The 15,221-nt window shown below is 51.1% G+C and overlaps 1 protein-coding gene across 1 annotated transcript in view; it reads right to left on the reverse strand.

The window, feature by feature from the left end:
• Positions 1-15,221, reverse strand: part of IQSEC2 (IQ motif and Sec7 domain ArfGEF 2) — a 76,708-nt gene that overhangs the window by 45,960 nt on the left and 15,527 nt on the right. Inside the window, exon 2 of the mRNA XM_088028772.1 lies at positions 5,738-5,767. Coding sequence (XP_087884898.1) covers positions 5,738-5,767 — 30 coding nt within the window. The remainder of the gene's footprint in view (positions 1-5,737; positions 5,768-15,221) is intronic.

Genomic DNA, 15,221 nt, shown 5'->3' on the forward strand with positions numbered 1-15,221 from the left:
GCAGGTCGTGGGAAAGCAGAGGAGGCTAGTCCAGAGAGACGAGTCAGTGACAAAGAGATGACAGGGACCAAGCAAGCCATGAGATACATAGACAAGACATGGGCCTGGGAGGTGCAGAGAGAAAGACAGAGAGAGAAATCTTGGTCCTTGACTTCTTGGTCCTGCTTCCAGTTGGTGTGAGGCCTGGCTATATATACTTCATTTCTCAGATTCTGTGAGAGGTAGTCTCACAATAGTCCCCCCCCCCCGACTCTTTATTCTGGAGCAAGTTTGAGTGGGTTTCTGTTCCCTGCAACAAAATGTACCCAGACTAAGACAAGGGAAAATTGGGGATATAAGTGCAGGGCTTGCATAAGCAAGACCGCATACGGAACATTATGCAGGGAGGGGGGAATGCAATTATAAAGTGTTTGTGATTGCTCCCTCATTTCCTGACACTTGCTACCCCAGACACACGCTACAGCCACGCACTCACACACACTGACATTCAGTGGCGCGCAGAAACAAAGGCAGCGATGGCTAGATATGCTGGTATGCAGGCACCCGGGCGCACATGGCCACGTGCCAGCACCCCTGTGCTCTCCACACCCGCGTGGACACGGAACCGGGTGGCACACAGGAGCGCGCCGACACGCGTGAACACAGTGGCACGGCCCGCGAGGCTCGGGGCAGGAGGCAAGGCTTGACTGGGCTCTGTGCAGCTTCCCTCCCCAGCTGCCAAATGACTCATCCCCAGGGCTGCTAATTAAAGCCAGGACAGAGGGGACAGAGGCAAGGGGAGGGGAAGAGAGAGAAGGCAAGTTTATTTTGGTGCCAACCAGGCACACAGCCAGCTCAGGGGTCACCCACTTCCTGGGGCTGGGCCAGGCAGAGGCAGGGGAACGCAAAACAGGAAGGGAGGGAAGACCCTCTTACCCCTTCTTGTCCCTCAGGAGCTTCCTGGAATGGCACCTCCTTTGGGAAAATTACCCAACTCCCCCCCCATCCTCCTCTATCCCACTGTCGTCCCAGCTCTACCCACTCCCGACTCTCGTCCTTACAACTGGCTTCTCCTCTTCAGCACGCTCCCATATGGGCTTGCCAGAGCCGGCTCATTGGTGTCTGTACCCCGCTTTTGTCCCGCCACCCCCACCCCCAACAGACCACCCCACACAGGTCTAGTACACCTGTCCATGTGCTTCTGGAATACAATCGGGTTGACTCCAGTATAGTGTGGGGACGGCAACTCGGATGGTCTGAATGCCTATCCTCCTTCTCCTACGGGGTAAATAATTTCAGCTCCCGTTAGTCTCCTCACTGGCAAAACAACAAGAATATACAGCCGATAGCATTATTATGGAGATTAAATGAGAGAGTATATAGGTAAAGTGGCCAGCAGGGTGCCTGGCATATAACAGCTTCAGCTACAGCAGTCAGTGCTGCTGCCACTGACACCCCACCTCAGGCCTGGGGGAGCGGCGATGACACAGAGCCAGGTTCCAAGCCCGGTTTCAGCACGCAGTGCCTGGGGAACCTCAAACAAAGTCGCATAAGCTCACGGAGCACTGCCTCATAGGCAAAAGGGGACTCATGATGTGACGCCAGAGAGCTACTGTAAAGATTTGAGCCTGTCAAGCATCCCGGGTGGAGCCTGGCCCTTAGAAGCTGCCAGATAAATGGCAGCAAGGAGGAGCTCAGACCTTTGGGGCCAGAGCATCCCAGGAGGGAGGAAGCAGGCGGGGTGGACCAGGGCAGCCAGGGAAGGCTTCCCAGAGTGAGCAGGGCTGGAGTTGGGCCCCCAGAGCCAGAAAGCATTCAGCAGAGAATAAGTGACAGGGTTTCAGGCACAGGACGTGTTGGGAACAGGGAGCTGGGCAGGGCGGGCAAGCAGGTTATGCCACTGAACAGGAGGCGGACGCAGCATGGGAGGGAAGACTTAGACACAGCTGGCTCGCCTCCAGGGACTGGTGGCGTCTCAGACATGTGGCCGTGGGAGCCTCGGAAGGTCCATGAGGTCTCAGCCACCCCAGATTGCCAGGAGGTCAAAGCAAGGAAGAATCTTGGGGATTATCTAATGCAAACTCTGGTCGGACAGATGGGGGCACTGAGGCCCAGAGTGGGAGGCCTCCTCTGGGAACCGAGCCAGCAGGGGCTCCTCCTCCCACTTCTCCTCCCCGAATGCAGCGGCTCCCGTTGCCATGGGGACATCCCTGGCTCTGCGGGTGTCAGTGGCTCCCCCCACCTCCTCCCTCCTTCCCTAGCAACAGGCCACCTCCTCGGCTCTCATCCTTGCGTGCCTGGCAACCCCAGCCTGGTCCCCAAGGCCCCCTAGTTTCAGCCTGACCCTCCCTACAGCGGCAGGGCCTCCAAACCTGGGATCCCTTGGCTTCTGGCTTCTGGGGGCAGAGGTATCAGCCCCTCCTACCTCTGGGGGGGGGCATCTCCACATTCCTCAAGCTTCACTATCCAGTAAAAGACAATAGGTAGAGGAGGGCAGAGGGCACTACCCTGTATTGAGCACTATGATATGAACGCTGTTTTACTTTCATTTCTCTCATCTAACCCAGAGAAGTCAGAATTGTTGTCCCCATTTCACCAATGAGGAAGCCAAGGATCAGAGAAGTTCAGGGACTTTGCAGAGAGCGCTCAGCTAGGAGGCAGGCTCCGCTGAGAGCCAAGCTTTGTGAACTTGAGCCATTACCCTCTGCAGACCTCAGTTTCAAGTGCCTGTAGGCTTGACAACTTCTCACAAATCCACAGGAAGTCCGGGCACCTTCCTCTGCCCACAGCCCTCACACAACACCAGCTGTTCAGCTCTAATTAGACTCCACACTTCCTCTGGCACCCCATACTTAGAAGCCCTCAGGCCCCGGTGGTTTTCAATCTACTGACCCTGCTCCCTCCTTGCTGTTTTGCTGCCACAATAGCCAAGGCCTAGCCCCTCTCCTTGGCCGTTCTTCTCCCCACCTAAACCTTTCCCTTTTACACACACAGACACACAGTGTTTACTAGATGAGGACACTGGGGGCTCCAAGGGAATGAACAGATTTGTCCAAAGTCACATAACTAGAAAGTGACCTGGCCAGAAATGGAGCCCTTTGCCCAGATCCAGTCACTGCCCTTGCTACCCTGCAGAGCCCAGTCTCTCTCCTCCAGCCTTCCCTGGCTCCCACCGATGATAGACGGTATCTGACCAGCCCCTGTCCGTGTTTACAACTTTAACATTAGCTCTTTTCCTGCCCAGATCTGTTTCAACCCAACCCACTGCGCCCACTCTGATCCTGTCCTTGCTTCTGATGCACGCTGGTCCCACTTGCAGGGATGTCAACCCACCACCCCCCCGCCCTTGCAGAGTCGGCCTGTCAGTCCTCCAAAGCCCGGATCAGATTCTGCCTTTTCCAGGAAGCTCTCCCAGACCCGTCACTGAAGTGAGCTCAAGAATCTATGTGCGGTCCTGGGAGCATCCTCACACGGCCCCACCCCAGCCCCGGTTCCAAGTTCCAGGGTCTTCCCACCGCGTTTGCCAGATCTTGCCCCACAGGTGCTATCCTTTAGGACCCTCCCACAGCCCGAGCGTGACCCTTGCTTCTCAAGTGCTGAGTCCTCAAGGCCCCCATAGCATCCTGGACTGTGGGCCCAGGACGGATGTCGGGAAGCATGTCTTAGTAAAACAAATGCTGGCTTTGGAACCAGACAGCACAAGGTATGAGTCAGAGTGATGCCACCCTGACCTCTTGCTCTTCTTTCCTCGGGCAAGGCACTGACCCTCTGGAGCACCTCATTTTCCTCATCTGTAAATCAGGGATCCCAATCCCCGTCTAACAGAGCTGTTGTGAGCATTAAATAAGATCATGTTCAGAGTTCTTAATATGTGAGAAGCAAATGATAACCACTATTATTACTAATATTAGGATGATGATGAGGAGGATTATTATTATCTGCAAGGCTGTCAAGAGCTCCCCCAGTGGCAGCGTGGGCAGGGCTCTGGGCTTGGTGCCAGGCAGACCTGGGTTTGAATCCTGGCCCAGCCATCTAACCATTCGTTGCGTGGCTGTGGGCAAAACCCATAACCAGCCCAAGCTTCAGTTTCTCCAACTGTAAAACAGTGATGATAAGGCCAGCCCAGGTTCCACCTACAAGGTCACTGGGAGGATCAAACAAAGAAAGTCCCTGACAACTTCTGTAAGTTGTAAAGGCCCAAGGCATGTCATCATGACTTATGATTATGAGCAATAGTAAATACCCCAAGCTATAGGTCCCAGGAACTTCCCTGCTGGGGAGAGCTGGGACCTGGAGATGCCTTTGATCAGGTTCCTTGACGAGTAGCAGGGCTATCAGTGCGGAGGCCTGGGGGCCTGTGCTCAGAGCCATGCCCCGTTGCCTTTCTCCAAACCCACAGTGGGACAGTAGGATCCATGTCCTTTGCTAGACTAGTGCCTTCCTAAATGCTAGGACAGGCTGTGCCCATGCCCTACTCCTTGGCTGCGTGCTGGGACTAATTGCATCTTGTCATGTACTCTTTGCTGGGACGCTGGGCCTGACTGCCTCCATCACAGTCCCCTGCTTTCCCACATGGCCACAGCCCCTACCTTGGCCCTAGGCATCAGCAGGCTGATCCCACGGCCCCTGCATGGGATGCCAGGACATGGTGTGTCCCATTACACACTCCCGGCCGTATGCTGGGATCCTCAGCTCCCCTTCCCACATCCACTGCCTGAATGGCAGGACCTGGGCTGTTGCATACGGTTGGGTAAGTTGTGCCCTGCGCAAGGGTTCACAGCCAAGAGGCCACAAATGGGGGCTGACATGCAACCTGTGCTCTGCTCACTGAGCCAGGAACCCCGGTGAGAGGCCGCAGTATCCGTGTAGGAAGGAAACATTCCTCCCACTGATCCACTCGGTGGATTCCACCCTTCACGAAGGCACCATGTATGCTAGCTAGGCACCAGGTAGCCCTGGCTGGGACACAGTGTACCCATCCCATGCCTCGGTTGCCTGGGCCCCTCTCATCTCAGAGGCTCACTGCATTGCCCCTAGCCTAGATGCTAAGACTGAATGGGCCCTCGCCTGAGTCCCCCATCATTCCCATTTCGACCCCATCCTTGACACTTGTGTCTTCATGAGGCCTCTGATGGGCTAAGGCCTGGGAAAGGTACAGTGAGTCCCTGTGTTTACCCCAGTTTTACTCCCACCTCCCCAAGTGGCATATTGCTCACACCGTGACAACTTAATGAAGCTTGTAAGCCCTTTTTAGCAAGCATGTAAATAAAAAATGTGCCCTTGTCACCATAATGTGTGTTTCTAATGTGTAGAATGTGTCACATTGAAAGTCCACCCGGATCCCACTACTCAGGGCCAGCACAGTTCGGGGTGGAGCACCAACACTAGACCAGGGAAGCCCTGCTTCTCTCATGCCCCCTTCTCCTGAAAGAAAGCAGAGAAGGTCCCAGGTCCGGAGCCGGCCTCTCTGCGGGTTGGCTTTCCCGTCTGGGCAGCAACCATGAGCCCCTCTGGGGTTCAGCCCAGCCCAGAGGAGCTAGGGTCAGAGAGACTGAGGAACAGTTTTCAACCTCCTGCCCACGCCTGCCACACTCACCCCAGCCCTCCCACTTGGCTCCATACCTGCTCCTAATACCAATGGGACAAAACCCCTGGGGTTGACCCCCCCACCCGTGGATTCCCCACATAACAAACCAGAGGGCTCCCCCCCAGTCCCTGTCCCATATCCCAACTGCTACTAGAGAAAGGGGCTACTGACCTGACTGTCCTGGAATTCTCACCGTCAGATCTGAAAGGGAAACAGAAGAAAAAAACCCAACAATCAGCAACATGCTCTCCATGCTTCTTCTCCCTGTGCCCTATGCAACGGCCTTGTGGCCCAACACATGTCATGAACGTGAGGGGTAGGGTGTTTCATGCAGAGAAGAGCCAGTGCAGAGGTTGGGAGATGGTGAAGGGCCTGGCCGGGTTGTTGGGAAAGGGAGGGGGACGGTGTGGCTGGGGTGGACCGAGCAAGGGGAGGAGTGGTAGGCGGTGAGGTCAGAGAGGTGCCAGGAACCAACCATGTTGGACCTGGAGGGTCAGGAGGGAGAAGTGAGGCCCAAATCCAAGTGGCTGAGAGGCAGCCTGCAGCTGTGGGCCAGGGCACAGCCGAAGCTTTAAACACAGAGAGACCTAGCCTTGGATATTGGTTCTGCCACATACCAGCCCTGTGACCCAAGCAAGCCCCTTCCCTTCTCAGGACCTGAGCCTCAGTCTCCCCACTTGGAACCCAAGGCCAATCCCAGCAGGGCTGTTGGGATGATTAAGCCCTTTGGAACCCAGCAGACAAATGCCAGGTATTATTAACAACACAGGAAAAGCTTTGCCAATTGCCTGGTCCAACCTGCTTATTTCCTAGATGAAGAGAAAGAGGCTGAGGGGGTAAGTGAGTCAGCTGCTGGGCTCCTTTCTACTACATTGGTCTGCCTTCTTCATTGTGAGGCCCCCTCAGAGGTGAAGGAAGGGCGAGAGAAGAGAATGGAGTGGAGGACAGCTTTGAAGGAACTGAGGGGATGAGCGAAATCTGAACCACACCCCTCTGGTTGCTCCTCTTCAGAGGGCTGTGGGGGGGGGGCGGGGATTGGGACAGCGGAGCCCGTGCCTTGGGGGTGGGGAAGGGGAGGTAGAAGGACCAGGGAACTTGGAAGAAGTGGGACAGTGTGGGAAGCCGCCTTTCTCATCCCCTTTGTCTTCTTCCTCCTTCTTTATACCCCTCCCCACTCCCTGCCCCGCCTTTGCCCTGTGAAGAAGACAAAGATAACACATCATCGGCTCTGTCCTTAGGTGAGGGAACCAAGACTCAACCTCAGTGAGAGGAGCATCATCTACGTTGGGTGCACAATGATAGAGGGATGCACAGGCAGGAGAGGTGGACCTCAGGAGGGAGTATTTGTTAGAAGAGTGAATGGAGGGCGCCTGGGTGGCTCAGTTGGTTAAGCGACTGCCTTCGGCTCAGGTCATGATCCTGGAGTCTCAGGATCGAGTGCCAGGATCGAGTCCTGCATCGGGCTCCCTGCTCGGCAGGGAGTCTGCTTCTCCCTCTGACCCTATCCCCTCTGATGTGCTCTCTCTCTCTCATTCTCTCTCTCAAATAAATAAAATCTTAAAAAAAAAAAAAAGAGTGAATGGAGCCCTCAAGGGCAAGGGGGGGCAGGCAAGCATCAGGGTGCTAGAGCTCTAACTGGGTGAGTACAGCCCTCCCAGTTCTTTTTTTTTTTAAGATTTCATGTATTCATTTGAGACAGAGAGACAGAGAGAGAGAGAGAGAGAGAGAGAGAGAGAGAGAGCGCATGAGCAGGGGGGAGAGGCAGAGGGAGAAGGAGAAGCAGACTCCCCGGACTTCCCACTAAGCCTGGAGCTGGACGTGGGACTCGATCCCAAGACCTGGAGATCATGACCTGAGCCAAAGGCAGACACCTAACCATCTGAGCCACCCACGCGCCCAGTTCTGCTACTTACTAGCCACACAATCCTAGGGAAGGCACTCCCCTATGCCCAGCCTCGGCTTTTTCACTTGGAAAATGGGGTGGGGGAGAGTCAGGTGGCTGTGAGGCTCCACCCAGCACAGTTGTCTGCGTGGCATATGATGCGTGTTCCCCCAAGGACAGTGGCACTAACCTTTAGCCTTCACAGCCCCCTAAAGGGACAGAGGACCAGGGCCACAGAGCGCTTTTTCACATTTATTAAAACTTTCCATCTCACTCCGCAGCAGCAAAATTGCTTCTGAGGCTCGGCCCAATTATTCACAGGTGCCAGGTGGGCGGGGTCTGACTTCAACAACTCCCCACCTGCCAACAGAATTGAGGCCAAGCCCCTCAGCCGCTCTCCCTGATACTAATCCTCTGCTCCAGGTGGCTCGTCTTCTCGCCACACCCCACCCCATCCCCAACCCCCAGCACACACTTAATCAGACCCAGACCTGGGAATACGAACCTTCCAGGAGCTCATAGGCTGGCCCCCTTGCCCCAATCTACTTGAGAGCATCAGCCACCTATATAGTCATCTCCATCATCATGTGACTAATCACTGAGCCCCTGCTATGCACCAGGCACAGTGTCAGGCTCTTTTCTTACATTATCTACTTTGGTCCTGCAATGTGGGAACTGCTCATCCAATTTTAAGATGACGAAACTGAGATTCAGAGAGGTGGAAATGATTTGGCACACATCATACAAGTAGGGGAGCTTGGCCTGAAGCCCAAATCTTGTGCTCTTACCCCCCCCCCCCACTGTACCAGGGGCTCTGTGCTGGGCACATATGCACCGTTAAGGTGAGTTCCCTTATCCTACTTCCCTAATGTCAAGACAGACTCTTCCTCTCTAGGGTTCTTTGTTCTGAGAGGTTATCACATATGCACCTCTGCTCCAAAAGCATTTCTCTCTTTTTTAGATTTTATTTATTTATTTGAGAGAGGGAGAGCACGAGCGGGTGGGGGGAGCGAAGAGGAGGGAGAAGCAGACTCCCTGCTCAGCTGGGAGCCCAACGCAGGGCTTGGGTGGGGGAGCGGGGCTCCGGGCTCCATCCCAGGACCCTAAGATCCTGACCTGAGCCGAAGGCAGACGCTTAACCGACTGAGCCACCCAGGCGCCCCTCCAAAAGCATTTCTATATGATGTGTTACGGTCCTCAAGACGGCAGCTAAGGGAGCTCTGAGCCATGATGCAGAATGAATTAACCAGTTCTCCTCACTGTGGACTGATTCTTACTAGTTTGAGAGTATATGGCATCGTGTGACCCTCAATGTAGGGGTGCATCCCACCTCAGAGGTTTACAGCCCCTTATGCACTTAGTATATTATTAATTATGTGTAGATAACAATCATCACTATTGCTGCGCTTTACCTCTTTGGGGCTAATGCCCTGCCTAATGATCAGTCTACCTCTTACTCCATGGAGCTGAGCCACCATTCTTTGGGAGGCAGCAGAGACTTGGATAAGTCACTGCTGTCTGGACCTTGGTTCCTCATCTATAAACAATGGGGCTATGCGAGTTGAGTTCCAGGCAATCTTCAGGCCCTAAAATATTTCGTTTCTTCAGAATGCCAGAGTTTCTCTTTTGTATCAGCTGGGTTCAGCTGCCTACATAGAGACCCAAAGACCCAGGGTACCAGGCCTTTATCAGTCCATATCAGGAGAAGAGATCCATCTCTCCTGCTACTCCCACAGCCTTCTCCTAATGAAAGGCCACTTAGGACCCCGGGGTTCTCAAAAGGTTTAGCGGGGCCAGTTCCTATCCTCAGGAGTGGTCCTCAATAAACAGTAACTTACTGAAGCCTGTGAGTACAGTGACCACATTTTCTGAACCAAAAACTTGGCTATGTAATCTGACCTAGGATTTTAAGTCACCTCTACCCCCAATGTGGGGCTCAAACTCATGACCCTGAGATCAAGAGTCTCATGCTCTTCCAACTGAGCCTGCCAGCAGTCCCTGACCGAAGATTTTGACGCTGCTGCTTCCAGGTACAAGAAGTCATCTGGCAGATGGGACAATAAATGGCAAAATACTGAAAATTCCTGAACCTTTGGGGGACTTACAGGGATAACAGGGCAGAATAACGGAAAAGAAGGTAAGCCCTTGAGTTGCCATGTTGAGGTTTCTACCCTCGCTTCCTGACTGGTTCCCTGCCTCTGGTTTTGATCCTCCGAGCCACCTGTAAACAGTATCTGGGGAAACAATGAGGTGTCTCACCCCAAGCACCTGGAATTAGATAAACAAGACCATCCTCTGAGAGCTAAACTAATAAGCATAAAATACATCAGAAATGACACATGCAAAGTTGCCCGAAAGAGACAGGTCTTCAAGTCAGGATTTGAGTTGAGTAACATGTCTAAAAATTCAGGTGTCCAACAGAAAGGCGAAATCTACCATGGATGTAGATTTTTTTTTTTTTAAGGAGGCTTGAAGGAGGGGCGCCTGGGTGGCATAATTGGTTAAGAATCTGCCTTCGGCTCAGGTCAGGATCCCAGAGTCCTGGGATCCAGCCCCACATCGGGCTCCCTGCTCATCAAAGAGTCTGCTCCTCCCCCTGCTCATGCTCTCTCTCAAATAAATAAATAAAATCTTAAAAAAAAAAAAAAGAAGGCTGAAGACAACTGTGAACAGGGCTCCTTCCAGCAGTGCCCTGAGGAGAAAGAGGTGGGTACCCTGGCCCAGGGATCTCACAGGTCTCTCAAAAAGCTGAGAACCAGCCCTGGGGCAGTCAGGCACCCTCTCTCCTAGCCATCACCTTGTCTAACTGCAAGTCTCTTCAATGGGGAACCCCCTTCTCACTGCTAAAGGAACATCTCTAAAATGCAAATCAGCTGATGTGGTTCTCCTGCTTCAAGTATTCAGTAACACCCTCCCCCCAACCAACTGACTTCCCTGCCTGTCGACCCCAAACTCTCCAAAGCTCTCCATCTCACTCTGCCCTCCCATCAACTTTTCTAGCATATCTGGTATTTGCTACCTGGAAAACTCTTGCCCGTCTTTAGGTCTTCTAATTGTATTAAAGTGATATGTGAAATAGTTTTAAAAAGTCAAATTGTAGGGGCACCTGGGTGGCTCAGTCGTTAAGCGTCTGCCCTTGGCTCAGGTCATGATCCCAGTGTCCTGGGATCGAGCCCGCATCGGGCTCCCTGCTCGGCAGGAGCCCTGCTTCTCCCTCTCCCACTCCCCCTGCTTGTGTTCCCTCACTTGCTGTGTCTCTCTCTGTCAGATGAATAAATAAAACCTTTAAAAAAATAAATAAAAGTCAAATTGTAAAAGGATCTCAACAGAATGAAACTCCTTTTCAACGTTATTTTTTTCTGAGTTCACTTTCAGATTTCTAAAGTATATGTTCATACTATATTGCTAATCTCTTGTGAAATTTATTTTCTTGTGTGTCCTTTTACAATTTTTTTTTTGCCAAAGTAATACATGTATGTAGATTTTCAAGTTACAGGGACTTCGAGGATTATAACAGAAAACACAAATTCCCCACTCTATCCCCTTCTCACACCCAACCCCTACTCTCTTCAACTCTTTAAACTGCTTGTTCGGGTATTTGCCTCCTCATTTCTAAAGAACCCACGAGGGGCACCTGGGTGGCTCAGTTCCTTAAAAGTGCCTGCCTTCGGCTCAGGTCATGATCTCAGGGTCCTGGGGTCGAGTCCCTCATCAGGCTCCTCTGCCCCTCCGCTCCCCTTCCCTCCCCTCCCCTGCTCCTGCTCACCATAGCATATGCTGTAACTACATTTCCTTTCCCATACAACTTTTCCTTTTCCCTGGTGTTGATAGTGGTGATGGTGATGATGACTTTGCTTGCTTAGTTTTCTTCATATCTATGATCGGTTCTCCCCAAACTCTGTCAGTTCATTTCTCCTCTCAATGTGTTTTTGACACCTCAGATAATCCATCAGATTTTCTTTTTTTTTTTTCCCTTCGAGACATTGTCTCGACTGCAATTCAGACTGTGTGCTCTCTAGACCTGCATAAGGGTGCACAGAGGATCTTGTCCCCGCCCCATCACTCTGGGATTCCTTCCACCTCTCTTCTGCGTTGGGTTTCCTGTTTCCTAGATCCCTTGGCCTTTTTTCTGACTTTATGTCCACATTTTGCTGGAGCACATTCTCCAGTACTCCCCCTGAGAAAAGAGGCCTGGGACATAAAATCTTTAGACCTCATCTCTCTGAAAATGTCTTCCTTACACCCTCCGCCTTGACTGATAATTCAACTGAGTATAGACTTCTAGAGGTTGGAAATTATGTTCGCTCAGAATTTTGAGAACACTGCTCCACTGTTTCCTAGCTTCCAGTGTTGCTGTTGAGAAATCCAATGCCATTCACTTTCTTGATCCTTTGTGCATGATATGTTGTTGTTTTTTTTCCTGGAACCTTTCAGGATCTTCTTGTTATCCCTGGTATTCTGGAATTCCACAGGGATACCTTGGTGTAGGTCTTTTTATCATTTATTTTGCTGGTTACTCAGTGTGATTTTCATTCCTTCGGTTCTGGGACATGTTCTTGTATTTTGGCTTTGATCACTTCCTTCCTGCAGTTTCCTCCACTCTCTATTTCTGGAACTCCTGTTGTTGGATGTTGGAGTTCCTCAACTGATCCTCCAATTTTCTCATCTTTTCTCTTCTGTTGTCTATTTCTTCATCTTGTTATTCTGCTTCCTAGGATATTTTGTCTCCTTTTATTTTCTAAATCCTTCTCGCTGAAATCTTTATTTTGACTCTCACTATCTTTAATTTCCCAGGTTTCTTCTCCTCCCTCCTGACCTCTGTTCCTTCCAAGTTCCTTTGTTTTCTGTTTGTTTGCTTGCTTTTTTGGTCACTCTTATAGGTTCAAATACCCTTGTACTATCTGATCATCTCTAGCTACCTAAGGCTTACCAGTGTGTGTGTGTGTGTGTGTGTGTGTGTGTGTGTGTGTGTGTGTGAAATGTCAGTTGTACTGAGGTTTAATGTACATAAAATCAAATATACCTATCTTAAGGGTCCTTGGCTGGTGATCCTTGGCGATTGGTTCCCATGACACTAACAAGCAGATGGGAAGCTCTGTGTATAGACGGAGCTTGCCAAGTGGTGGGCTTCACTACAGTTGCTGGGCTGAAGCCTGTTCTTTTGTTGAAAGACTCCCACATGTCATCATTTGGAGACCTTTTTCTAGAGCCTTTCAGTATCCTCAGAGAAGACTACTTTGTTCTCTTGTATGCTCCTGACTTTGGTGTCCTGGCAGTAGGAGAGTGGGGGGAGGTTGGGGTCCCACTGTTTTAGGATGGAGATCCCTTTTCTTATAACCCTGTTTCATCCCACCCTTCATTGTGCCTGGTATCCCCAATCCCAGGGCTTCTTAGCTTCAGTTTCTCCAAAGAATCAACCCCCATCCGCAGAGATGGGGCTTGGTGGGGGGGGGGGGAGGTCCTTCACTAGATGAGGCCAGGGTGGGGATGAGAGGGTCTGTTCGCAGACTTTCAATATTCTCCCTGTTTTCAATTCCACACCTCACCCAGCCTTCTGTGGTTCCTAGCACCTCTGAATCCTAAGCATTTCTTGGGCTCTCTGGGCGTAATAATTTACTTCTGGTCAGCATCCTGGACCCTGTGAGTTTCTACCTTTTTTATTTCTTTACTCATATTTCAGTTGGATTTGGGGAACAGCAGAGATAAATAAGTTTATTCAACTCATTATGTTTAACAGGAAGTTCCTCTTCTTACTGCAGCCAACTCCTATTCATCTTCCATGACTCATTTAGGCAAGACCTCCTCCAGAAAGCTTATCTTAATGTCTCTAGGCTGGATGAGGAGGCCCTCCTCTGTTCTCCCGCAGTGTCCCTTTCTTGCTTCCATCACAGCCCCAATCAAACTGTTCTGAAAGTGTCCATTTCCATGCCCAACTCTCCCTATAGATTGGGAGCCCCTGGCGGTCTGGGGCTGTGACTTAGTCACGCCTGCCCCCCACCCCAGATCTTGGTGTCTGGCCCACAGAGGTACAGGGCCACTGTGCAGTGATGGAATGAATGAATAAATGAATGACTACCAGAATGAATCAGACCCAGCCGGAGGGACCATCCAGAAAGGGAAATAAGCTGAGGACGATTGTTCCTCTCCAAGGCCAGTTCCCTAAAAGCTGCAAGTTCCCTAAAAGCTATATGCACACGCTTGCCCACTGCAGCATGATCTAAAGCCGTGGAAAAAAGGGCCCAGCTTCTATGCCCTACATTCAGAGGATGGTTAAGTACATTATGGTATATCAGTTGCTGTTAAAAATAATGCTCGTGAAGAATATGCAATTACATGGGGGAAACGCTCAAGTGAAAAGAAGCAAGAAAAACTTGTATGTGCTGTATCATTTCAGCTATATGAAAAGAATAAAAAGAACAAGGGAAATACACCAAATGCTCGCAGTGGCTGCCTTTGTGTGCTGTAATTATGGGTTAATGTTTTTCTCCTCTACTTTTCCGAGTTCTTCAACATTTTCTAATGCAAGAATGCATTAAATGTCTAATTTTTAAAAAGGCTCCTAAGAAACGAAGGTAAATGTCCTGACAATGCTATGGAGAAAACACTGTGAGGGGCACCTAAGAGTCTGTGTGCAGGCCCAACAGTGCTTGCTAGGAAGGCTCTGTTCTCCACTGTCCAGAGGCCTTGAAGACTCAGGCCCACGGACCACCACCCCCTCTCACTGCAAAAGCAGGATCTAGCTCAGGAAGCCAAAGGAGGAGGATCTTGGAGTCTAGCGTCTTACAAATCGCAACACCATAGGCTGTGCTGGGAAACAGAGGCCCCTACACGGGGCCCCAAACTTCAAATGCCCCTCTCCATGAGGTAAAGGGTCTGTGGGGCCAAGGGAATATGACCATCAGGATCTTTGGTCCTCTGTCTTCTAGACTGCACTCCAGGTACCCAGAACCCCAGAATTCCCTGCCTGTATCTCTTGAGCTTATTTGCAAGAATTGTGTGGTCTTATCCAGGTCCATCTGCTAGGCCCAACGGGTGGCCAAGGGGAAGTTGGAGGGAGGCAGGGCTTTGATGTGGCCTGGTGAGTCCACATATATCTCAAGGTTCTATATGAACCACAGGTGGGAAGAGAAGGGGGGAGGGCCAAGGGCCTCAGCTGGTACCTTGCCTGGGCCCTGCAGAAGTAGAGGTAGGCAAGTCCATAGGTCCTTAGGCCTCAGGGTTTATAGAAAGGCCTAACACTGAGAGATGGACAGATCTGCGTTCAAATCTACTTATTTGCTGTGCGACCATGAATGAGTCCATTCCTTTCTCTGAACCTCAGTTTCCCCAACTATAAAATAGGTATAGTAATTCCAACTTTAGAGGGTTGTGGTGAGGCTTGCTGGGGACAGAATGGCCTAGTGGTTATGAGCACAGGCTTTGGGTGAGACAGGCCTAGGCCTCAGTCGCAGCTCTGCCCCTCGTAACTATGTGATTTACATCTGTAAGGCTCAGTTTGCTGCTCAGTATAATGGAGATAACAATAATATTAATCCAATAGAGTTGCTGGAAGGATTGTGGTTGTAAAGAATATGTAATAACATTGGAAAGTGCTTAAATGAGGAAAGGCTGCTTAATAATCGTTGTGCAAATATTGGTTATGGTGGAGTTGACAGGGCCTTCTGTACTCCCCATGCCCCTGCCCAGCTTTATTCTTTGCCATAGCCCTGATCTCTATAGGCCATATTCTGTACCTTCTTGTTTCTTTTCTGCCCCTGCCCTCTGACATATACA

The sequence above is a fragment of the Eumetopias jubatus genome, unplaced genomic scaffold, assembly GCF_037043125.1.
Source record: "Eumetopias jubatus isolate StellerSeaLion01/CBP00866 unplaced genomic scaffold, mEumJub1_p1.0 scaffold_11, whole genome shotgun sequence".
Classification (NCBI taxonomy): Eukaryota; Metazoa; Chordata; class Mammalia; order Carnivora; family Otariidae; genus Eumetopias; species Eumetopias jubatus.